We start from the raw sequence: 25,963 nt of genomic DNA on the forward strand, positions 1-25,963 counted from the left end.
ATCCCTAGAAAAATCGAGGCGTTATTATTCAATTCTGACGTTGCTGTGTGAAAAAAGCATGTAAAATCTAATACATTTCAATAAATGACATTGTGTATTAGTTTATGTGAAATGTGAGCATTTTGAGCAATATATTCACATCTATTTCTGTATCGCACGCGCACACGCACACGCACACGCACAGTATAATATCCTCCACGTCAGACGGGGATTAAAAGGGATGTGGGTTAGCCCTGAATTATCCACGGCTGTCTTCAGTGGGCAGTGCTCATCCCCGGACTCTGCTTGGAGAGCCATTTTTAATTTTATTTTTTACTTGCAAACACACGCTGTTGCTTGCATATGTTTTATTTTTGCAAAACAGTTTTTCTCTGCCGAGAGATGAGAGGAAAGCACGACGCAGCGTCCACGCAGGCGGCGAGGAGAGCTAAGGAAGTCATGCTGGACTAAAAAAAAAAAAAAAAAAAAAAAAAAAAAAAGGAGGCGTGTAAAACAGCGGCGGTGTATGCGAGCGTCTCTCCCGGGGTTCGAGTACCTTCAGTCCGCCCGGAGGAGGAGGATGGTCCCGGGTGGTCCGAGCACTGGCACCATGCTCCCCGCCTCGGAGGCAGCCAAGATCTACCAGACCAACTACGTGCGCAACTCCCGCGCCATCGGCGTGCTTTGGGCCATCTTTACCATCCTCTTCGCCATCGTCAACGTGGTGTGCTTCATCCAGCCTTACTGGATCGGAGACGGCGCCGACACGCCGCAGGCCGGCTACTTCGGCCTCTTCCACTACTGCATCGGCAGCGGCCTGTCCCGGGACCTGACGTGCCAGGGCAGCTTCGCAGAGTTCTCCAGCATCCCGTCCGGTGCGTTCAAGGCCGCCTCCTTCTTCATCGGCATGTCCATGGCGCTGGTGCTCAGCTGCATTGGCTGCTTCGCCCTCTTCTTCTTCTGCAGCACCGGCACCGTCTACAAGATCTGCGGCTGGATGCAGCTGGCTGCAGGTAAGATGCGGATGGAGCGGGGCTTCAGCCCACAACGATCCACTTCGGGCACACACTCAGATATAGATCACTTCAGAAAAAAAAAATACAAAGATTTAATCTAGTGATCAGAATTTCAAATCGATCCAGATTGTATATATGCACTGTAAAAAAAAACAAACAGGTTTTTACTGTATAACAGTATTTTTTGCACACATCAAATTGTACAAAATATAACATTTCACAGCAATGAATAGCTTTCTATTAGTATTTCACAGTAAATTAACTGTCAAAGAAACAGTTACCGTATTTCCTTGAATGGCCGCCGGGGCGCTAATTAATTTAAAGCCTCTTCTCACTCCTGCGCTTACCAAAGGCATGCGGTAAAAGTAAGCATGCGTTAATTATTTCAAAACCTCTTCTCACTCCGGCCCTTACCAAAGGCATGCGGTAAAAGTAAGCATGCGCTAATTATTTCAAAACCTCTTCTCACTCCGGCACTTACCAAAGGCATGCAGTAAAAATTTGAGTGTGATGTAAGCTCGGACCTTAAATCCTACTGAATAGCTCTTACCATATTTCCTTGAATTGCCGCCGGGGCGCTAATTAATATAAAACCTCTTCTCACTCCTGCGCTTACCAAAGGCATGCGGTAAAAGTAAGCATGCGCTAATTATTTCAAAACCTCTTCTCACTCCTGCCCTTACCAAAGGCATGCGGTAAAAGTAAGCATGCGCTAATTATTTCAAAACCTCTTCTCACTCCGGCACTTACCAAAGGTATGCATTAAAAATTTGAGTGTGATGTAAGCTCGGACCTTAAATCCTACTGATTAGCTCTTACCGTATTTCCTTGAATTGCCGCCGGGGCGCTAATTAATTTAAAACCTCTTCTCACTCCTGCGCTTACCAAAGGCATGCGGTAAAAGTAAGCATGCGCTAATTATTTTAAAACCTCTTCTCACTCCGGCACTTACCAAAGGTATGCAGTAAAAATTTGAGTGTGATGTAAGCTCGGACCTTAAATCCTACTGAATAGCTCTTACCGTATTTCCTTGAATTGCCGCCGGGGCGCAAATTAATTTAAAACCTCTTCTCACTCCTGCGCTTACCAAAGGCATGTGGTAAAAGTAAGCATGCGCTAATTATTTCAAAACCTCTTCTCACTCCTGCGCTTACCAAAGGCATGCGGTAAAAGTAAGCATGCGCTAATTATTTTAAAACCTCTTCTCACTCCGGCACTTACCAAAGGTATGCATTAAAAATTTGAGTGTGATGTAAGCTCGGACCTTAAATCCTACTGATTAGCTCTTACCGTATTTCCTTGAATTGCCGCCGGGGCGCTAATTAATTTAAAACCTCTTCTCACTCCTGCGCTTACCAAAGGCATGCGGTAAAAGTAAGCATGCGCTAATTATTTCAAAACCTCTTCTCACTCCGGCACTTACCAAAGGCATGCAGTAAAAATATGAGATTGATATAAGCTTGGACCTTAAATCCTACTGAATAGCTCTTACCGTATTTCCTTGAATTGCCGCCGGGGCGCTAATTAATTTAAAATCTCTTCTCACTCTTGCGCTTACCAAAGGCATGCGGTAAAAGTAAGCATGCGCTAATTATTTTAAAACCTCTTCTCACTCCGGCACTTACCAAAGGCATGCAGTAAAAATATGAGTTTGATATAAGCTTGGACCTTAAATCCTACTGAATAGCTCTTACCGTATTTCTTTGAATTGCCGCGGGGGCGCTAACTAATTTAAAACTTCTTCTCACTCCTGCGCTTACCAAACGCATGCGGTAAAAGTAAGCACGCGCTAATTATTTTAAAACCTCTTCTCACTCCGGCCCTTACCAAAGGCATGCGGTAAAAGTAAGCATGCGCTAATTATTTCAAAACCTCTTCTCACTCCGGCACTTACCAAAGGTATGCAGTAAAAATATGAGTTTGATATAAGCTTGGACCTTAAATCCTACTGAATAGCTCTTAGCATATTTCCTTGAATTGCCGCCGGGGCGCTAACTAATTTAAAACCTCTTCTCACTCCTGCGCTTACGAAAGGCATGCGGTAAAAGTAAACATGCGCTAATTATTTCAAAACCTCTTCTCACTCCGGCACTTACCAAAGGCATGCAGTAAAAATTTGAGTGTGATGTAAGCTCAGACCTTAAATCCTACTGAATAGCTCTTACCGTATTTCTTTGAATTGCTCCGGGGGCGCTAACTAATTTAAAACTTCTTCTCACTACTGCGCCTACCAAACGCATGCGGTAAAAGTAAGCATGCGCTAATTATTTTAAAACCTCTTCTCACTCCGGCACTAACCAAAGGTATGCAGTAAAAATATGAGTTTGATATAAGCTTGGACCTTAAATCCTACTGAATAGCTCTTACCGTATTTCTTTGAATAGCCGCGGGGGCGCTAACTAATTCAAAACCTTTTCTCACTCCTGCGCTTACCAAAGGCATGCGGTAAAAGTAAGCAAGCGCTAATTATTTTAAAACCTCTTCTCACTCCGGCACTTACCAGAGGCATGCAGTAAAAAATTGAGTGTGATGTAAGCTTGGACCTTAAATCACAATTTGAGCGAGGATGAAAGATTTGTGGATAAGGAAAGTTAGAGTGAAGCACCAAAAAAAAAAAAAAGAAAAAGCGACGGCTCCGGGCGGCAGCAGTGTGAGCGTTTCAGATGTAATTAGACACATTCATTAAGATAATTCTGGGAGATCGCTTATCTGCTTATTGTTTTAATGGTGTTTTAGTGAGATTGTAAAGTCATACCTCAAAGTCGGATGGCTGCCGTTAACGCCAGTGTCTTTGATGGAAGCCATGGAGGAGCCAAGCTCAAAGCTGCCTTTTTTGACAGCTGCTGCAGGAGGAGGTCCAGTAATCCACTGATGTCTCCGGTAAGAGCCGACTTAATATCACAATTTTCCCATCCAAAAACATGCTGGTTGACGTAAAGAAACATGTTCGCTTGACCGCTCTGTGTTAAAGCTTCACAACAAAAAAAGAAACACCGGCTGTGTCTCGGTGCTAAAGACAGCTGCAATCCACCGCTTTCCACCAACAGCATTCTTCTTTGACGTCTCCATTATTAATTGAACAAATTGCAAAAGATTCAGCAACACAGATGTCCAAATTACTGTGTGATAATGCTATGAAAAGAGACGACTTTTAACCGTGTGTGGTGCTGGGCTAATATGTCCCCTCCAACCAATAACGTCACAAACACGCGTCATCATTCCGCGACGTTTTCAACAAGAAACTCCGAGGGAAATTTAAAATTGTAATTAAGTAAACTAAAAAGGCCGTATTGACATGTGTTGCAATGTTAATATTTCATCATTGATATATAAACTATCAGACTGCGTGGTCGCTAGTAGTGGGTTTTAGTAGGCCTTTAATTAATACTATTGAGATTTTTTTGATGCTAACAAATATCACCAAAGATGCTATAATGTGGTCATCCATGTAGATTAAAGCACTTGGTTTTCCTGCACAACAACTAAGCTTTTAGTTTTTGTTATAAAAAACAACAAATACACGTTAGATTGGACCATCAATGCAAATATTTATTACTCGGACTTAACATGACGTTAGTTTTTTTGCACAACCAACTCTTTGTAGCTATATTTAGGTGTAGCTACCACAAAATAACACAAAAAAACTAAAGCGATTTGTTGTCTTTTCTTTACGTATAGTTCTCCTCTCAAACACTACTAATCCATCCATCCATCCATTTCCTACCGCTTATTCCCTTTCGGGGTCGCGGGGGGCGCTGGCGCCTATCTCAGCTACAATCGGGCGGAAGGCGGGGTACACCCTGGACAAGTCGCCACCTCATCGCAGGACCAACACAGATAGACAGACAACATTCACACACTAGGGCCAATTTAGTGTTGCCAATCAACCTATCCCCAGGTGCATGTCTTTGGAGGTGGGAGGAAGCCGGAGTACCCGGAGGGAACCCACGCTTTCACGGGGAGAACATGCAAACTCCACACAGAAAGATCCCGAGCCTACTAATATAGTACAGAAAAAACTTGATTGCATCACACAAAGTTTCTTAATCAAATCATAAGTTCTAACAAATATTTTACAAAGTGATCGCTGCAGACACAAGCGGTCTGATTGTAGTCCACAATATGATGAAAGTGAGATTTTTAAGAGAAATTTCCTTTGGCATACTTTCGTTTTTTCCTCTGACTTTATTATCTTTAATAACCACTTCTTTCATGATTCTATGAAAGCTATTTCCTACCTCTGTATTTGAAGGACTGGAACACCTAAAAACTGTACATCAATACGGCATTTTCTGCTCAAACTCTACACTCACTCGTCTTAATGATACACTCAAGCTGCTTGACCATTCTGTAAATTAAGCCGCCAAGAGGAAAAACCAGTCCCACTTTTATTTTTACGGTACACTTATGTCGACTAAATTGACAGACCGTAAAATTTACAGTCGTTTTTACACCAAAAATACTGTAAATCCAAAAACAATACTCCTGATATTTTTACAGTAAGATTCTGGCTGCTGAACTGCAAATGCTTTTACTGTACGGTTGGTTTTGAAGTGCATTACGGTAAATGGAAAAAAGGTAGCATTTTTGGTTTTACAGTAACATTCTGCCAGTTGCGATCTAAAAAAAAAACCCCACCAAAAGCAATGATACGCCACATAATATCCCTTCCTAAAAAATATTTTTTTTTGTAATCAAATCTGGTCAAATGTAACCTGAGTATTTTCAAACCAGATCTGATCCAGATTGTAACACATTTTCTTCAAAAAATGGATGAGTAATACAGTTAGAATATTTATGTACCATGCGCTTAAAAAGAGCCTTTTTACTATGTAAAAACATCGAGTTATTATATATCCACCTAAAACACATTTTCTCACAGGTTTTCTTCAAGCTGGTGTAATCTCTTAATTATTATTATTTTTTTTTATGAACTGGATAAAAAAAAGTCTTGATATCCAATCTGTTTTATATAAATATTTTCCTGACAAAAGAAACCATCAGAGAAAGAAACAAAGAGAATAAATCATAGCATTTGTTGTTGTTTTCTAATCAAAGATAGTGGAAGAATGGACCAGATTGATAGCTCAATCAGTAGAGGACTCCCTCTATCAAGCACCATAAATCTCTACAGTATCCATCCATCCATCCATTTTCTACCGCTTATTCCCTTTTGGGGTCGCTGGCGCCTATCTCAGCTACAATCGGGCGGAAGGCGGGGTACACCCTGGACAAGTCGCCACCTCATCGCAGGGCCAACACAGATAGACAGACAACATTCACACTCACATTCACACACTAGGGCCAATTTAGTGTTGCCAATCAACCTATCCCCAGGTGCATGTCTTTGGAAGTGGGAGGAAGCCGGAGTACCCGGAGTGAACCCACGCATTCACGGGGAGAACATGCAAACTCCACACAGAAAGATCCCGAGCCTGGATTTGAACCCAGTCTCTACAGTATATACATAAATAAATATATCTATTTATCTCCATGAATCAAGTGTGAGAACACAACTTGTGAGAACCACTTCCATCCATCCATCCATCCATCATCTTCCGCTTATCCGAGGTCGGGTCGCGGGGGCAGCAGCCTAAGCAGGGAAACCCAGACTTCCCTCTCCCCAGCCACTTCGTCTAGCTCTTCCCGGGGGATCCCGAGGCGTTCCCAGGCCAGCCGGGAGACATAGTCTTCCCAACGTGTCCTGGGTCTTCCCCGTGGCCTCCTACCAGCTGGACGTGCCCTAAACACCTCCCTAGGGAGGCGTTCGGGTGGCATCCTGACCAGATGCCCGAACCACCTCATCTGGCTCCTCTCGATGTGGAGGAGCAGCGGCTTTACTTTGAGCTCCTCCCGGATGGCAGAGCTTCTCACCCTATCTCTAAGGGAGAGCCCCGCCACACGGCGGAGGAAACTCATTTCGGACGCTTGTACCCGTGATCTTATCCTTTCGGTCATGACCCAAAGCTCATGACCATAGGTGAGGATGGGAACGTAGATCGACCGGTAAATTGAGAGCTTTGCCTTCCGGCTCAGCTCCTTCTTCACCACAACGGATCGATACAACGTCCGCATTACTGAAGACGCCGCACCGATCCGCCTGTCGATCTCACGATCCACTCTTCCCTCACTCGTGAACAAGACTCCTAGGTACTTGAACTCCTCCACTTGGGGCAGGGTCTCCTCCCCAACCCAGAGATGGCACTCCACCCTTTTCCAGGCGAGAACCATGGACTCGGACTTGGAGGTGCTGATTCTCATTCCGGTCGCTTCACACTCGGCTGCGAACCGATCCAGTGAGAGCTGAAGATCCCAGCCAGATGAAGCCATCAGGACCACATCATCTGCAAAAAGCAGAGATCTAATCCCGTGGCCACCAAACCGGATCCCCTCAACGCCTTGACTGCGCCTAGAAATTCTGTCCATAAAAGTTATGAACAGAATCGGTAACAAAAGACAGCCTTGGCGCAGTCCAACCCTCACTGGAAACGTGACCAACTTACTGCCGGCAATGCGGACCAAGCTCTGGCACTGATCATACAGGAAGTGGACCGCCACAATCAGACAGTCCGATACCCCATACTCTCTGAGCACTCCCCACAGGACTTCCCGAGGGACACGGTCGAATGCCTTCTCCAAGTCCACAAAGCACATGTAGACTGGTTGGGCAAACTCCCATGCACCCTCAAGAACCCTGCCGAGAGTATAGAGCTGGTCCACAGTTCCACGACCAGGACGAAAACCACACTGTTCCTCCTGAATCCGTGTTTCGATTATCCGACGTAGCCTCCTCTCCAGTACACCTGAATAAACCTTACCGGGAAGGCTGAGGAGTGTGATCCCACGATAGTTGGAACACACCCTCCGGTCCCCCTTCTTAAAGAGAGGGACCACCACCCCGGTCTGCCACTTCTTCAGACAAAAAAAAACTTGCTCTCAAAGCTCTATTTTCTTCGCATATGAGACTATAACTGCTGAATTTGCAAGATTACAGCCATTAAGACAGTGTTATTTACATGCATGAAAAAAAGAGAACGTCAGCAGCAATAATTTGGAGAAGGATAAAATAAAGCTACACGTTGGTCCTCCTAAACGGAAAGTCATTGTTGTGATTAACAAGCACTTTTCCAGCATCGATTTTAGAGACATGTTGTAGTTATTTTCTATCGAGTATTCAAGCCACACTGAAATAGTTCAGAAAAAACATTTTTTTTACAATTTACATATTGTGAAAAACATATTTACCTGAAAAAAATATGTTTTTCCCAAGACTTAAACTGCATAATTTAAACTTCTGTGTAGTGATTTTCTTTTTTAAGCTAAAAAAATATTTAAATAAGAGAATAAAGTTATATATTTAAGGGAAATACTTTGAAAAAACATTTATATAGAATGTATACAGTGGGGCAAAAAAGTATTTAGTCAGCCACCGATTGTGCAAGTTCTCCCACTTAAAATGATGACAGAGGTCTGTAATTTTCATCATAGGTACACTTCAACTGTGAGAGACAGAATGTGAAAAAAAAATCCAGGAATTCACATTGTAGGAATTTTAAAGAATTTATTTGTAAATTATGGTGGAAAATAAGTATTTGGTCAACCATTCAAAGCTCTCACGGATGGAAGGAGGTTTTGGCTCAAAATCTCACGATACATGGCCCCATTCATTCTTTCCTTAACACGGATCAATCGTCCTGTCCCCTTAGCAGAAAAACAGCCCCAAAGCATGATGTTTCCACCCCCATGCTTCACAGTAGGTGTGGTGTTCTTGGGATGCAACTCAGTATTCTTCTTCCTCCAAACACGACGAGTTGAGTTTATACCAAAAAGTTCTATTTTGGTTTCATCCGACCACATGACATTCTCCCAATCCTCTGCTGTATCATCCATGTATCCATTTTGGTATAAACTCAACTCGTCGTGTTTGGAGGAAGAAGAATACTGAGTTGCATCCCAAGAACACCATACCTACTGTGAAGCAGACTGCATGGTCGGTAGTAGTGGGTTTCAGTAGGCCTTTAACTAATGTGCAATGAAAATAAAAGCTTATTCTATTCTACTCATTCTTTAGAAAAAAGAGAAAATTGTTGACGGAAGTCAATTTAAAATCCAGCTTAGTCAGCAGGGAATCATCGGGTCTCTTCGGATCAGGACCACAGACCAACTTTGAGGATTAAAGTGGATCACCTGCTTTCCCTAATGAGGATTTAAAGGCGCAGTAACCAATCTGTGACTTCTCCTTAGCTTTGTCATTGACAAGTTGCTGAGCTCAAGTCAATAAACAACACAAACATGGCTTCCAGGAGACAAATAAACGAGGTGTCCGTCAAAGGGGATGTTTTATGGGCGGGCGGAAGACGACACGGTGCAGATGGAGGTCGCCAGCAGCCTGCAAATCAGGTTTAGCCAGAGGAGGTCGTTGACATTAACGTGCGCTAACAATTTGACAGGAAACGTGCACGCTCACAGTGAGGTCACGGAATGGCAGCCGACATCCAAACTAGTCAATAACCAAATATACATAAAAATGAACAAATGCTGCAAATAGAACACACAACCTAGATTCTAGGACTGCACAAGTTGTCTGAGCCGTGATTTTATATTCCATTTTTAAACATCAGCACAAGCGCCACTTTAGCCGTTAGCACATTAGAATGTTTTCAGGGTTGCACGCGGGACCGGCGGTTTGGATTGCGGCGTCGTCAGGGCGGGGATCTAACAACGGCGCCGCAGACGACTTTCACACCTCAGAGGCAGAAGTGGAAATAACATACAGAGGTGATGTTCGACAACTATGCTGCCAGTAAACAAAGACACACTAAAGAAATGATGGCTTTGGTTAATTAAAATGCACAGAAATGATAAAGTATGTATTTTTATCAAATTTATTTGGGGCTGAGATTGCAGTAACGTTGTTGCTGAGAGTTTAAACTGGAAACTACTTCAAAATAAAAACAAGCCAGTGCTAAATGTGGGAGATGTTCCACTCCAGTCCTGTGGGGAGCGCTAGTTGCAAAGGTGGCAGGTTGGTGCGTTTATCAACAGCAAATGCGTATTGACAAAAAAAGAGCTGACAAAAGGTAAGCTTTCACAATAAATGTAGATTAAAAAAAACAAACCCATTTATAAAAATAAAAAAAAACAGCTAAAATTGAGCATGCAACAAGATCCATCCATCCATCCATTTCTACCGCTTATTCCCTTTTGGGGTCGCGGGGGGCTCTGGCGCCTATCTCAGCTACAATCGGACGGAAGGCGGGGTACACCCTGGACAAGTCGCCACCTCATCACAGGGCCAACACAGATAGACAGACAACATTCACACACTAGGGCCCATTTAGTGTTGCCAATCAACCTATCCCCAGGTGCATGTCTTTGGAGGTGGGAGGGGCCTATCCCCAGGTGCATGTCTTTGGAAGTGGGAGGAAGCCGGAGTACCTGGAGGGAACCCACGCATTCACGGGGAGAACATGCAAACTCCACACAGGAAGATCCCGAGCCTGGATTTGAACCCAGGACTGCAGGAGCTTCGTATTGTGAGGCAGACGCACTAACCCCTCTGCCACCGTGAAGCCCCATGCAACAAGATACAGTATTTTAAATAAAGTTAAATATACCAAAATCATAACATTCTCAAGAATCAAACACTTTTTTGAGTTTTCCCCCCTATTTATTACGTTAAAGAAATCTAAATTATAATACCTGCGATGAGGTGGCGACTTGTCCAGGGTGTAACCTGCCTTCCGCCCGATTTTAGCTGAGATAGGCATCAGCGCCCCCTGCCACCCCAAAAGGAATAATAATAATAATAATAATAATAATAATAATGGATTAGATTTATATCGCGCTTTTCTATTGTCAGATACTCAAAGCGCTCACAGAGAAGTGGGAACCCATCATTCATTCACACCTGGTGGTGGTAAGCTACATCTGTAGCCACAGCTGCCCTAGGGTAGACTGACGGAAGCGTGGCTGCCAGTTTGCGCCTACGGCCCCTCCGACCACCACCAATCATTCATTCATCATTCATTCACCGGTGTGAGCGGCACCGGGGGCAAGGGTGAAGTGTCCTGCCCAAGGACACAACGGCAGCGATTTGGATGTCAATAGGTGGGAAGCGAACCTGCAACCCTCAGGTTTCTGGCACGGCCGCTGTACCCACTACGCCATGCCGCCCCCTAATAAGCGGTAGAAAATGGATGGATGAATGGAGAAATCATAATTTGTTTTTGTTGTATTGTTTATTTGAACAATGCATTCCCGGTAAGGTTTATTCAGGTGTACTGGAGAGGAGGCTACGCCGGATAGTCGAACCTCGGATTCAGGAGGAACAGTGTGGTTTTCGTCCTGGTCGTGGAACTGTGGACCAGCTCTATACTCTCGGCAGGGTTCTTGAGGGTGCATGGGAGTTTGCCCAACCAGTCTACATGTGCTTCGTGGACTTGGAGAAGGCATTCGACCGTGTCCCTCGGGAAGTCCTGTGGGGAGTGCTCAGAGAGTATGGGGTATCGGACTGTCTTATTGTGGCGGTCCACTCCCTGTATGATCAGTGTCAGAGCTTGGTCCGCATTGCTGGCAGTAAGTCGAACACATTTCCAGTGAGGGTTGGACTCCGCCAAGGCTGTCTTTTGTCACCGATTCTGTTCATAACTTTGATGGACAGAATTTCGAGGCGCAGTCAAGGCGTTGAGGGGATTCGGTTTGCTGGCCACGGGATTAGGTCTCTGCTTTTTGCAGATGATGTGGTCCTGATGGCTTCATCTGGCCGGGATCTTCAGCTCTCACTGGATCGGTTCGCAGCCGAGTGTGAAGCGACCGGAATGAGAATCAGCACCTCCAAGTCCGAGTCCATGGTTCTCGCCCGGAAAAGGGTGGAATGCCATCTCCGGGTTGGGGAGGAGACCCTGCCCCAAGTGGAGGAGTTCAAGTACCTAGGAGTCTTGTTCACGAGTGGGGGAAGAGTGGATGGTGAGATCGACAGGCGGATCGGTGCGGCGTCTTCAGTAATGCGGACGTTGTATCGATCCGTTGTGGTGAAGAAGGAGCTGAGCCGGAAGGCAAAGCTCTCAATTTACCGGTCGATCTACGTTCCCATCCTCACCTATGGTCATGAGCTTTGGGTCATGACCGAAAGGATAAGATCACGGGTACAAGCGGCCGAAATGAGTTTCCAGGTCCCTCCCTTAGAGATAGGGTGAGAAGCTCTGTCATCCGGGAGGAACTCAAAGTAAAGCCGCTGCTCCTCCACATGGAGAGGAGCCAGATGAGGTGGTTTGGGCATCTGGTCAGGATGCCACCCGAACGCCTCCCTAGGGAGGTGTTTAGGGCACGTCCAACCGGTAGGAGGCCACGGGGAAGACCCAGGACACGTTGGGAAGACTATGTCTCCCGGCTGGCCTGGGAACGCCTCGGGATCCCCCGGGAAGAGCTAGACGAAGTGGCTGGGGAGAGGGAAGTCTAGGCTTCCCTGCTTAGGCTGTTGCCCCCGCGACCCGACCTCGGATAAGCGGAAGATGACTGATGGATGGATGGATGTTTTTTTTAAACACCGCTTTGGCTGTGGAGACACAAACCGAGACTTTAAATAAACCCAATTTGGGACTGACTACTGTTTATGCCGTTTCTTCTGTCTCTTAATATGACTGTCGCCTATCATGTAAGTGCAAAATTTTAAATTTTCCAATTTTGGGGAAAAAAAAAATTCAAGAGTGTTTTTTCTTCTCATTTCAACGTTTCCTTTTATTGAGAGGCTCACTGAAATATTTTTGATAGTTAAGTCCTAAACTAATGTATCTTAAAATGTTGAAGCCTCGAACAACAAAACCGCAATTTTTTCCAAATAAACATCCATCCGTCCATTTTCTACCGCTTATTCCCTTTCGGGGTCGCGGGGGGCGCTGGCGCCTATCTCAGCTACAATCGGGCGGAAGGCGGGGTATACCCTGGACAAGTCGCCACCTCATCGCAGGGCCAACACAGATAGACAGACAACATTCACACTCACATTCACACACTAGGGCCAATTTAGTGTTGCCAATCAACCTATCCCCAGGTGCATGTCTTTGGAAGTACATAAAATAACAAAAACTATAATAAGTGGCTGGGGAGAGGGAAGTCTGGGTTTCCCTGCTTAGGCTGTTGCCCCCGCGACCCGACCTCGGATAAGCGGAAGATGATGGATGGATGGATGGATAATAAATGATTTTTGAAATTACTTGATACATTCGACAATTAGATGCAAATAAACATTTTAATTAAAGCAAAACTATGACATTTGTAACATTTTAAAGTCAAATATATTTAAAATAATATATAAATATTTTTGAAATAATTACAAAAACATTTAAATACCATCTCCATTTCATTGGGAACATTTTAATTAAATACACATTAAAAACATATTGTCAATAATTTTCAACGTACCAACTCATTTTTGCCAAGACATATTTAAGATAACGCCAAATATAAACTATCATAACATTCTTAAGTGTCAAACCTCTTTTGCCCATTTTTCAAAAATGAATAAATAAAAAAATGAATAAAAATACCTGATGAATTAATTAAGGAGCTGTATTCTAATACAGACAAACTACATAAATACATAAAATATACAAAATGATTAATGCATTTTTGAAGTATGTTTCCCTAAACTTTACCATGACTAATATTAAAAATCGTTTTAAGCAATGGAAAAAAACTGAATCTTATATTGATTAAATGTGTTATTATAATTAGTTGTACTACAGCTGTTATCTTGTGTTAGAATATTATTTTCAATAAAAATACATTATTATTTCACTTGAATTGATCATAATTCATCTTTTAGGGCAGTGGTTCTCAACCTTTTTTCAGTGATGTACCCCCTGTGAACATCTTTTTAATTCAAGTACCCCCTAATCAGAGCAAAGCATTTTTGGTTGAAAAAAAGAGATAAAGAAGTAAAATACAGCTCTAAGTCATCAGTTTCTGATTAATTAAATTGTATAACAGTGCAAAATATTGCTCATTTGTAGTGGTCTTTCTTGAACTATTTGGGGAAAAAAAACATGTAAAAATAACTAAAAACTTGTTGAAAAATAAGTGATTCAATTATAAATAAACATTTCTACACATAGAAGTAATCATCAACTTAAAGTGCCCTCTTTGGGGATTGTAATAGAGATCCATCTGGATTCATCAACTTAATTCCAAACATTTCTTCACAAAAAATACATCTTTAACATCAATATTTATGGAACATTTGCACAAAAAAATCTAGCTGTCGACACTGAATATTGCATTGTTGTATTTTTTTTTTCTTCACAGTTTATGAACTTACATTCATATTTTGTTGAAGTATTATTCAATAAATATATTTATAAAGGATTTTTGAATTGTTGCTATTTTTAGAATATTTAAAAAAAATCTCACATACCCCTTGGCATACCTTCAAGTACCCCCAGGGGTACGCTTACCTCCATTTTTAATTCAAGTACCCCCTAATCAGAGTAAAGCATTTTTGGTTGAAAAAAAGAGATAAAGAAGTAAAATACAGCTCTAAGTCATCAGTTTCTGATTAATTAAATTGTATAACAGTGCAAAATATTGCTCATTTGTAGTGGTCTTTCTTGAACTATTTGGGGAAAAAAAACATGTAAAAATAACTAAAAACTTGTTGAAAAATAAACAAGTGATTTAATTATAAATAAACATTTCTACACATAGAAGTAATCATCAACTTAAAGTGCCCTCTTTGGGGATTGTAATAGAGATCCATCTTGATTCATGAACTTAATTCCAAACATTTCTTCACAAAAAAAATACATCTTTGACATCAATATTTATGGAACATTTGCACAAAAAAATCTAGCCGTCGACACTGAATATTGCATTGTTGTATTTTTTTTTCTTCACAGTTTATGAACTTACATTCATATTTTGTTGAAGTATTATTCAATAAATATATTTATAAAGGATTTTTGAATTGTTGCTATTTTTAGAATATTTAAAAAAAATCTCACATACCCCTTGGCATACCTTCAAGTACCCCCAGGGGTACGCTTACCTCCATTTTTAATTCAAGTACCCCCTAATCAGAGCAAAGCATTTTTGGTTGAAAAAAAGAGATAACGAAATAAAATACAGCACTAAGTCATCAGTTTCTGATTAATTAAATTGTATAATAGTGCAAAATATTGCTCATTTGTAGTGGTCTTTCTTGAACTATTTGGGAAAAAAAACATAAAAATAACTAAAAACTTGTTGAAAAATAAACAAGTGATTCAATTATAAATAAACATTTCTACACATAGAAGTAATCATCAACTTAAAGTGCCCTCTTTGGGGATTGTAATAGAGATCCATCTGGATTCATCAACTTAATTCCAAACATTTCTTCACAAAAAATACATCTTTAACATCAATATTTATGGAACATTTGCACAAAAAAATCTAGCTGTCGACACTGAATATTGCATTGTTGTATTTTTTTTTTCTTCACAGTTTATGAACTTACATTCATATTTTGTTGAAGTATTATTCAATAAATATATTTATAAAGGATTTTTGAATTGTTGCTATTTTTAGAATATTTAAAAAAAATCTCACATACCCCTTGGCATACCTTCAAGTACCCCCAGGGGTACGCTTACCTCCATTTTTAATTCAAGTACCCCCTAATCAGAGTAAAGCATTTTTGGTTGAAAAAAAGAGATAAAGAAATAAAATACAGCACTATGTCATCAGTTTCTGATTCATTAAATTGTATAATAGTGCAAAATATTGCTAATTTGTAGTGGTCTTTCTTGAACTATTTGGGAAAAAAAACATATAAAAATAACTAAAAACTTGTTGAAAAATAAACAAGTGATTCAATTATAAATAAAGATTTCTACACATAGAAGTAATCATCAACTTAAAGTGCCCTCTTTGGGGATTGTAATAGAGATCCATCTGGATTCATCAACTTAATTCCAAACATTTCTTCCCAAAAAAGAAATCTTTAAAATCAATATTTATGGAACATGTCCACAAAAAAATCTAGCTGTCGACACTGAATATTGCATTGTTGTATTTTTTTTCTTCACAGTTTATGAACTTACATTCATATTTTGTTGAAGTATTATTCAATAAATATATTTATAAAGGATTTTTGAATTGTTGCTATTTTTAGAATATTTAAAAAAAATCTCACATACCCCTTGGCATACCTTCAAGTACCCCCAGGGGAATGCTTACCTCCATTTGAGAACCACTGCTTTAGGGTGTGGTGAAGATTGATCCATCTGTAATTTGAACATTTGAAATAAAAATAAGTATATGTAGACCCCTATATCTTTTTCTATGTATTTATTTTTTAGACTTAAACTTGGATAAGGTCTAATGGTTGTACCACTGAGGTGCCCTTTAAATTAAATGATGATGATGATGATGGTGTGTCCACTTGCCTGACAGCAGGGTCTTGACGGGGAAATAACGAGGTCTTTCTGGGGGTCTCTGCAACTTAATGAGGCCCCTAATCAGCAGAAGCAGAGCAGCTGGTTGGTTAAGATCCTAAGGGACCGTCACTAAACAGGCGGCCTGCTCTGTCCTCCACACAAGGGACCTGTGACGTGTCAAAATTCTGCATTTGAAGCATAATAAATGTATTACAGTTTTAGGAGTTAAATGGTGGAACAAGCTCAGTGATGAGCTGAAGACATGCAATTATTTGGTAAGGTTTAAGAAAACATTGAAAGGTGAAATAATTGAAAATTATAAAATATAGTCACAATTACTTTCATCCCATTGATTTTTGATTTATTTATTTTTTTATGTTGATGTTCCAGGCAATCTAATTTTCTGTGAAGGTATAGGATAGGCAAATATAAGCTTTGGCTTCAGCCTATTCCTTTTTTGGTCATTCTTTTTCTTTTCTTTTATGTGTAAATGTGCATTATTGTATACATATAACAAGTACGGTAAAACTGATCACACACAATGGTTGATTGATTTGATTTGATTGATTATATGACCGAAATAAACTTATTTCATTCATTCATTCATAATAAGTTTCAAAGAAAACTATTGTCCATGTCAATTATTTTTCTCACCCAATGTCCTCGTCCTCTGTTGGCTGAAGACACCAAAATACTTCTGCAGCCCTGCAAATAAATAGAACCTTTATTTAACCAGATAAAAAACCCATTGAGATCAAGATCTCTTTCACAAGGGTATCAATCAATCAATCAATGTTTACTTATATAGCCCTAAATCACTAGTGTCTCAAAGGGCTGTACAAACCACCACGACATCCTCGGTAGGAAAACTCACACCCAGTGGGACATTGGTGACAATAATGACCCAGTGGGACGTCGGTGACAATGATGACTATGAGAACCTTAGAGAGGAGGAAAGCAATGGATGTCGAGCGGGTCTAACACGATACTGTGAAAGTTCAATCCACAATGGATCAAACACAGTCGCGAGAGTCCAGTCCAAAGAGGATCCAACACAGCAGCGAGAGTCCCGTTCACAGCGGAGCCAGCAGGAAACCATCCCAAGCGTAGGCGGACCAGCAGCGCAGAGATGTCCCCAGCCGATACACAGGCAAGCAGTACATGGCCACCGGATCGGACCGGACCCCCTCCACAAGGGAGAGTTGGACATAGAAGAAAAAGAAAAGAAACGGCAGATCAACTGGTCTAAAAAGGGAGTCTATTTAAAGGCTAGAGTATACAAATGAGTTTTAAGGTGAGACTTAAATGCTTCTACTGAGGTGGCATCTCGAACTGTTACCGGGAGGGCATTCCAGAGTACTGGAGCCCGAACGGAAAATGCTCTATAGCCCGCAGACTTTTTTTGGGCTTTGGGAATCACTAATAAGCCGGAGTCCTTTGAACGCAGATTTCTTGCCGGGACATATGGTACAATACAATCGGCAAGATAAGATGGAGCTAGACCGTGTAGTATTTTATACGTAAGTAGTAAAACCTTAAAGTCACATCTTAAGTGCACAGGAAGCCAGTGCAGGTGAGCCAGTACAGGTATATATGTATGTATATATGTATATAAAGGTATATACAGTATAGGTATATATGTATGTATATATGTATATAAAGGTATATACAGTATAGGTATATATGTATGTATATATGTATATAAAGGTATATACAGTATAGGTATATATGTATGTATATATGTATATAAAGGTATATACAGTATAGGTATACATGTATGTATATATGTATATAAAGGTATATACAGTATAGGTATATATGTATGTATATATGTATATAAAGGTATATACAGTATAGGTATATATGTATGTATATATGTATATAAAGGTATATACAGTATAGGTATATATGTATGTATATATGTATATAAAGGTATATACAGTACAGGTATATATGTATGTATATATGTATATAAAGGTATATACAGTACAGGCGTAATGTGATCAAACTTTCTTGTTCTTGTCAAAAGTCTAGCAGCCGCATTTTGTACCAACTGTAATCTTTTAATGCTAGACATGGGGAGACCCGAAAATAATACGTTACAGTTGTCGAGGCAAAAAGCATGTTGCTTAATGTCGGCCTTAATGACTCCCTATGGCGGATTCTTGTGAATGTTTCAACGCGTGTCCTTGTTTCCTTCACCGTCACCCTTTCAAGTTTTTTTATTTATTTATTTTGGGGCGGGGGGGGAGGGGGTTTGCTGCACTTCACATCGCTAACTTCTAACGTGTCCTCTTTTCATACCTTCTTTTCCTCGCTTTTGACACACAACTGAGCACTAACAAGTATGAAGTAAGGTATATGTGGAAACTTTCTCCTTCGAATTGGGGGCGGGGGGGTGACAAAACCTACAGCAAAACACTAGTCAAAGATCCTCTATATGACAAGAGCGCTCTGCTGTTTTTCAGCAAAAACGCGAGTTAAAGATCCTCTATATCAGTGTTTTTCAACCTTTTTTGAGCCGAGGCACATTTTTTGCGTTGAAAAAATTCAGAGGCACACCACAAGCAGACATTTTTTAAAATTGAAACTCACTTAACAGTAAGATGTGGTTGTCGCAGTTGTTGGATATGACTTTAAAGCATAAGAAAGCATGCATGACTATAGCTCTTGTCTCAAAGTAGGTGTACTGCTGGCACGTGCACACATCAATCAATCAATCAATGTTTATTTATAAAGCCCCAAATCACAAATGTCTCAAAGGACTGCACAAATCATTACGACTACAACATCCTCGGAAGAACCCACAAAAGGGCAAGGAAAACTCACACCCAGTGGGCAGGGAGAATTCACATCCAGTGGGACGCCAGTGACAATGCTGACTATGAGAAACCTTGGAGAGGACCTCAGATGTGGGCAACCCCCCCCCTCTAGGGGACCGAAAGCAATGGATGTCGAGCGGGTCTAACATGATACTGTGAAAGTTCAATCCATAGTGGCTCCAAGACAGCAGCGAGAGTCCCGTCCACAGGAAACCATGTCAAGCGGATCAGCAGCGTAGAGATGTCCCCAACCGATACAGGCGAGCGGTCCATCCTGGGTCCCGACGAGCGGTCCATCCTGGGTCTCGACTCTGGACAGCCAGTACTTCATCCATGGTCATCGGACCGGACCCCCTCCACAAGGGAGGGGGGGACATAGGAGAAAGAAAAGAAGCGGCGGATCAACTGGTCTAAAAAGGAGGTCTATTTAAAGGCTAGAGTATACAGATGAGTTTTAAGGTGAGACTTAAATGCTTCTACTGAGGTAGCATCTCGAACTGTTACCGGGAGGGCATTCCAGAGTACTGGAGCCCGAACGGAAAACGCTCTATGGCCCGCAGACTTTTTTTGAGCTCTAGGAATCACTAATAAGCCGGAGTCTTTTGAACGCAGATTTCTTGCCGGGACATATGGTACAATACAATCGGCAAGATAGGATGGAGCTAGACCGTGTAGTATTTTATACGTAAATAGTAAAACCTTAAAGTCACATCTTAAGTGCACAGGAAGCCAGTGCAGGTGAGCCAGTACAGGTATATATGTATGTATATATGTATATAAAGGTATATACAGTACAGGTATATATGTATGTATATATGTATATAAAGGTATATACAGTACAGGCGTAATATGATCAAACTTTCTTGTTCTTGTCAAAAGTCTAGCAGCCGCATTTTGTACCAACTGTAATCTTTTAATGCTAGACATGGGGAGACCCGAAAATAATACATGAATTGATTAACGTGGACCCCGACTTAAACAAGTTGAAAAACTTATTCGGGTGTTACCAATTAAGTGGTCAATTGTACGGAATATGTACTGAACTGTGCAATCTACTAATAAAAGTATCAATCAATCAATCAATCAATCAATGGGTGCTTGAGCCCCTGCCCTTTTTTGCCTCGTCTTAAAAAGTGCCCTCTGCCTGTGTGTGTTTTATTTATTGTTGTCTTTAAACAACATTAATAAATTCCTGTTAGTTATGTAAAAAACAAAACAAAACAAAAAAACAGCGCTACAAAAACTCCACGTTTTCTTGTAATGCTGGGTTGTTTGAGCCTGCGCTTCTGCCAGAGAGAGACAGAGAGGGCGAGTCAGTGAGAGAGAGAGAGCCAACTGCGGCCTGAGGAGACGTGACAGTGGAGCAACTTGAACCTGTGAGTTATGGTCTAGTCGCCGTCCACTTATTCAGCATCTAATATGAGTAACATTTCAGAAAAACGCTGTATTATTGTATTATTCAATGTGTCAGCTTCTGTTTTTGCCGGACGTCGGAGCACGGCGCATCAATTGAGCACGGCACATCAATTCCGCACAGAGCAGAGCGGATCGTGCGGGACAGGAAGTAGTGTACAAAATACAAAATAAAACATCGGGTCAATTTTCAAAATGAAATGCACTGTGTTTACGGCGGATCACATTTCTCTCACAGTAGAGGTTTAGATATAAAGTTGTATTGCGTTTCAGTTGTTTAGTCTGAGCATTAAGTGAGAAAGACCATAAGTTACAACTTGATGGTGTTTTCATCAAGTTAAGGGTAGAAGGACAGATTTTCACATTTAAGCTTTTTCAATTTGGGTATTTATTAGTATTATTTTTTTCAAAGTTCATGTTGCACTGTTCAATGTTCAATATTAAAGTGCTTATCTTTAACAATAAATAGCCTAATAATAAACCAGTGTTTTGTTGCTTTTCATGTCTTCCAAGCCTATGATAATGTGAATTATTGTTGACACAAAAGAAATGGCAATCACACACAGCTAAGTAGTTAGCTTCCTATTAGCAAATTTAATTTTAAATTAATTTCCATATTGTGTAAAGGACCCCAAAAAAAATGTCCTGCCCTTTTCTGACTTTGAGCCCCTGCCCCTCTATAATCATGTGCACGTCCCTGGTGTACTGTCACCACCTGTCACATCACATCATGACTTATTTTCACTTTTTTGCTGTTTTCCTGTGTGTAGTGTTTTACTTCTTGTCTTGCACTCTTATTTTGGTGACTTTTTCTCTTTTTTTTGCTGGTATTTCACTGTAGCAGTTTCATGTCTTCCTTTAAGCGATATTTCCCGCATCTACTTTGTTTTAGCAATCAAGAATATTTCAGTTGTTTTCATCCATTGTTGATTGTCATGTCATGTTCGGATGTACATTGTGGACGCCGTATTTACTCCACAGTAAGTCTTTGCTGTCGTCCAGCATTCTCGATTTGTTTACTTGTGTAGCCTGTTCAGTTTTAGTTGGGTTCTGCATAGCCTTCCCTAAGCTTCAATGCCTTTTCTTAGGAGCACCCACTTTTGTTTATTTTTGGTTTAAGCATTAGAAGCCTTTTTACCTGCATGCTGCCTCCCACTGTTTCCGACATCTACAAAGCAGTTAGCTACCGGCTGCCACCTACTGATATGGAAGAGCTCTGGATAGCACCGACACTCAACAACAACACATCATTTGCAGACTATAATTACTGGTTTGCAAAAAATATTTTTAACCCAAATAGGTGAAATTAGACAATCTCAGGGCACACTAGTGTGCCGCGGCACAGTGGTTGAAAAACACTGCTCTATATGTCTGTGGTTTTTAAGCATGTACTGCTGGGCAAAAATCCTCTACGTAACAGAACCACCACCGTTTTGAAGTAGCAACCACGGGTGAAAAATCCTCTATATTCGTGCTGTTTTGCAGATTGTATTGCTAGTCAAAGATCATCTACATTACAGGAACACAATGCTGTTTAGGCACCTAATACTGGTTAAAGAGCCTCTTTTCAAACCCCTCCTGCTTGTCAAAGATAAATATATATAACAGGAACACTGTTGTTTTAAGTACCTACTACAAAAGTCAAAGATCCTCTCCATATATATGCTGTTTTAAGTTTCTACTACTGGTAAAAGATCCTCTATACAACAGGAGCACTATGTTGTTTCGCAGTACAACCTACTAGTCAATGATCCACTCTGTCCGCTGTTTTTAGGTACTTACTGCGAGTCATAGGTAATCTATATGACAGGAACGCATTGCTGTTTATACGTACCTATATAGTCAAAGATCCTTTGAGGCCGTGGTTTCTCAGTACCTACTGCTAGTCAAAGATTCTTTATATAACAGGAGCACTCTGCTGTTTTTAAGTATACTGTACCAATACAGTCAAAGACCATTTGTGTTTGCTGATGTTTAGTACCTACGAGTAGTCAAATATCCTCCATTTGTCTGCAGTTTTTAAGCACCCACTGCTAGTCAAAGATCCTTTATATAACATGAGCACTCTGCTGTTTTTAAGTATACCTATACAGTCAAAAGATAATATTTGTCTGCTGTTGCTTAGTATCAATCAACAAATCAATGTTTACTTATATAGCCCTAAATCACTAGTGTCTCAAAGGGCTGCACAAACCACTACGACATCCTCGGTAGGCCCACATAAGGGCAAGGAAAACTCACACCCAGTGGGACATCGGTGACAATAATGACTATGAGAACCTTGGAGAGGAGGAAAGCAATGGATGTCGAGCGGGTCTAACATGATACTGTGAAAGTTCAATCCACAATGGATCCAACACAGTCGCGAGAGTCCAGTCCAAAGCGGATCCAACACAGCAGCGAGAGTCCCGTTCACAGCGGAGCCAGCAGGAAACCATCCCAAGCGGAGGCTGATCAGCAGCGCAGAGATGTCCCCAGCCGATACACAGGCGAGCAGTACATGGCCACCGGGTCGGACCGGACCCCCTCCACAAGGGAGAGTGGGACATAGAAGAAAAAGAAAAGAAACGGCAGATCAACTGGTCTAAAAAGGGAGTCTATTTAAAGGCTAGAGCATACAAATGAGTTTTAAGGTGAGACTTAAATGCTTCTACTGAGGTGGCATCTCGAACTGTTACCGGGAGGGCATTCCAGAGTACTGGAGCCCGAAATGAAAAAGCTCTACAGCCCGCAGACTTTTTTTGGGCTTTGGGTATCACTAATAAGCCGGAGTCCTTTGAACGCAGATTTCTTGCCGGGACATATGGTACAATACAATCGGCAAGATAGGATGGAGCTAGACCGTGTAGTATTATATACGTAAGTAGTAAAACCTTAAAGTCACATCTTAAGTGCACAGGAAGCCAGTGCAGGTGAGCCAGTACAGGTGTATATGTATGTATATATGTATATAAAGGTATATACAGTATAGGTATATATGTATGTATATATGTATATAAAGGTATATACAGTATAGGTATATATGTATGTATATATGTATATAAAGGTATATACAGTACAGGCGTAATGTGATCAAACTTTCTTGTTCTTGTCAAAAGTCTAGCAGCCGCATTTTGTACCAACTGTAATCTTTTAATGCTAGACATGGGGAGACCCGAAAATAATACGTTACAGTAGTCGAGGTGAGACGTAACAAACGCATGGATAATGATCTCAGCGTCTTTAGTGGACAGAATGGAGCGAATTTTAGCGATATTGCGGAGATGAAAGAAGGCCGTTTTAGTAACGCTTTTAATGTGTGCCTCAAAGGAGAGAGTTGGCTCAAAGATAATACCCAGATTCTTTACCGTGTCGCCTTGTTTAATTGTTTGGTTGTCAAATGTTAGAGTTGTATTATTAAATAGAGTTCGGTGTCTAGCAGGACCGATAATCAGCATTTCCGTTTTTTTGGCGTTGAGTTGCAAAACGTTAGCGGACATCCATTGTTTAATTTCATTAAGACACGCCTCCAGCTGACTACAATCCGGCGTGTTGGTCAGCTTTAGGGGCATGTAGAGTTGGGTGTCATCAGCATAACAGTGAAAGCTAACACCGTATTTGCGTATGATGTCACCTAGCGGCAGCATGTAGATGCTGAAGAGTGCAGGGCCAAGGACCGAACCCTGGGGAACTCCACACGTTACCTTAACGTAGTCCGAGGTCACATTGTTATGGGAGACACACTGCATCCTATCAGTAAGATAAGACCTACGAGTAGTCAAATATCCTCCATATGTCTGCGGTTTTTAAGCCCCCACTGCTCGTCAAAGATCCTTTAAATATCAGGAGCACGCTGCTGTTTTTGAGTACCTACTACTTGTGCTGTTTTCATGCACCTACTGCTAGTCAAAGATCCTCTATGTGACAAGCGTGCTCTCCCTTTTCCTCTGTATGTCTGCTGCATTCAAGCATGTATTGCCATACATAAGAGAGTATCTGTCTCCGTTGCCATGGCAACCGCCTCCTCCTACCCACCATCTTCACACTCCCACATGTGAGGAAGGCTTCCTTTAAGAATGTTAGGATGAAGGAGGCATCATCCATCACAAGAGCGAAGACCTCCTCCTACAACATAAAAATGCTTATTATTTGGTCTGTTTTTCACTACGATTCAAGCTGTACAATTAATAACAGTTTTTTTTTAAAAAAAAGGTTGATGTTTAATGACTTATTAGACTTTTAGGGCTGCATCAATCTTGTAACAAACAAAAAAAGAGCTAAAAATCGCCTCTCCTGTGTGCTTGCAAGGAAGCAGAAAAAACAAAACAAACATTATGCAAGTGAACACTGGAAAAAGGGAAATTTGGGAGTTGAACAAAACCAAAATAAACTGATGAATAACTTCCTGTAAGAAACTGTAATATCATCCACACCACTAGGTGGCAGCATAAGACTAAAGTGATGGGGCTCTACATTGAATTCTACATCATCAGTAGTAGTACATATTTATATTTTAAGTATCCATCCAATTTCTACCGCTTATTCCCTTTTGGGGTCGCGGGGGGCGGTGGTGCCTATCTCAGCTACAATCGGGCGGAAGGCGGTTTACACCCTGGACAAGTCGCCACCTCATCGCAGGGCCAACACAGATAGACAGACAACATATATACAAATAAAATTTCACATTTTGACAATCATTTCAAACATATTTAATTCTTTAACAAAAGTTTAACCTTGGAGTTTGATCAAAACATGTCTCTTTCTAAATGATGAATGCAGCACTTACAATATCAATGTAAGTCCACGCAGACACAACTTCCTTTTAGATGCGATTACATCGTAAATTTCACTCCCGCATCAATCAGATTGATGGCGCACTCCTCCTACTTGAAGCATCCATCCAAAAAAACTACCTTGACGCCACGTCAGCAAGCATAATAAATCCTATAAATTGAATGAAACATGGCTTCACGGTGGGAGAGGGGTTAGTGCGTCTGCCTCACAATACGAAGGTCCTGCAGTCCTGGGTTCAAATCCAGGCTCGGGATCTTTCTGTGTGGAGTTTGCATGTTCTCCCCGTGAATGCGTGGGTTCCCTCCGGGTACTCCGGCTTCCTCCCACCTTCAAAGACATGCACCTGGGGATAAGCCCCTCCCACCTCCAAAGACATGCACCTGGGGATAGGCCCCTCCCACCTCCAAAGACATGCACCTGGGGATAGGTTGATTGGCAACACTAAATTGGCCCTAGTGTGTGAATGTGAGTGTGAATGTTGTCTGTCTATCTGTGTTGGCCCTGCAATGAGGTGGCGACTTGTCCAGGGTGTACCCCGCCTTCC

General features: G+C 41.4%; 1 protein-coding gene across 2 annotated transcripts in view; it reads left to right on the top strand.

Annotated features, from left to right (window-relative positions):
- Window positions 1-210: 210 nt before the first annotated feature.
- Window positions 211-25,963, top strand: part of lhfpl3 (LHFPL tetraspan subfamily member 3) — a 37,466-nt gene continuing 11,713 nt past the window's right edge. For both annotated transcript variants that reach the window (XM_061911976.1, XM_061911977.1), the window contains exon 1: window positions 211-992. In XM_061911976.1, coding sequence (XP_061767960.1) covers window positions 506-992 — 487 coding nt within the window. In that variant the 5' untranslated portion in view covers window positions 211-505. The remainder of the gene's footprint in view (window positions 993-25,963) is intronic.

This window comes from Nerophis ophidion, linkage group LG10, assembly GCF_033978795.1.
Source record: "Nerophis ophidion isolate RoL-2023_Sa linkage group LG10, RoL_Noph_v1.0, whole genome shotgun sequence".
In the NCBI taxonomy this organism is placed as follows: Eukaryota; Metazoa; Chordata; class Actinopteri; order Syngnathiformes; family Syngnathidae; genus Nerophis; species Nerophis ophidion.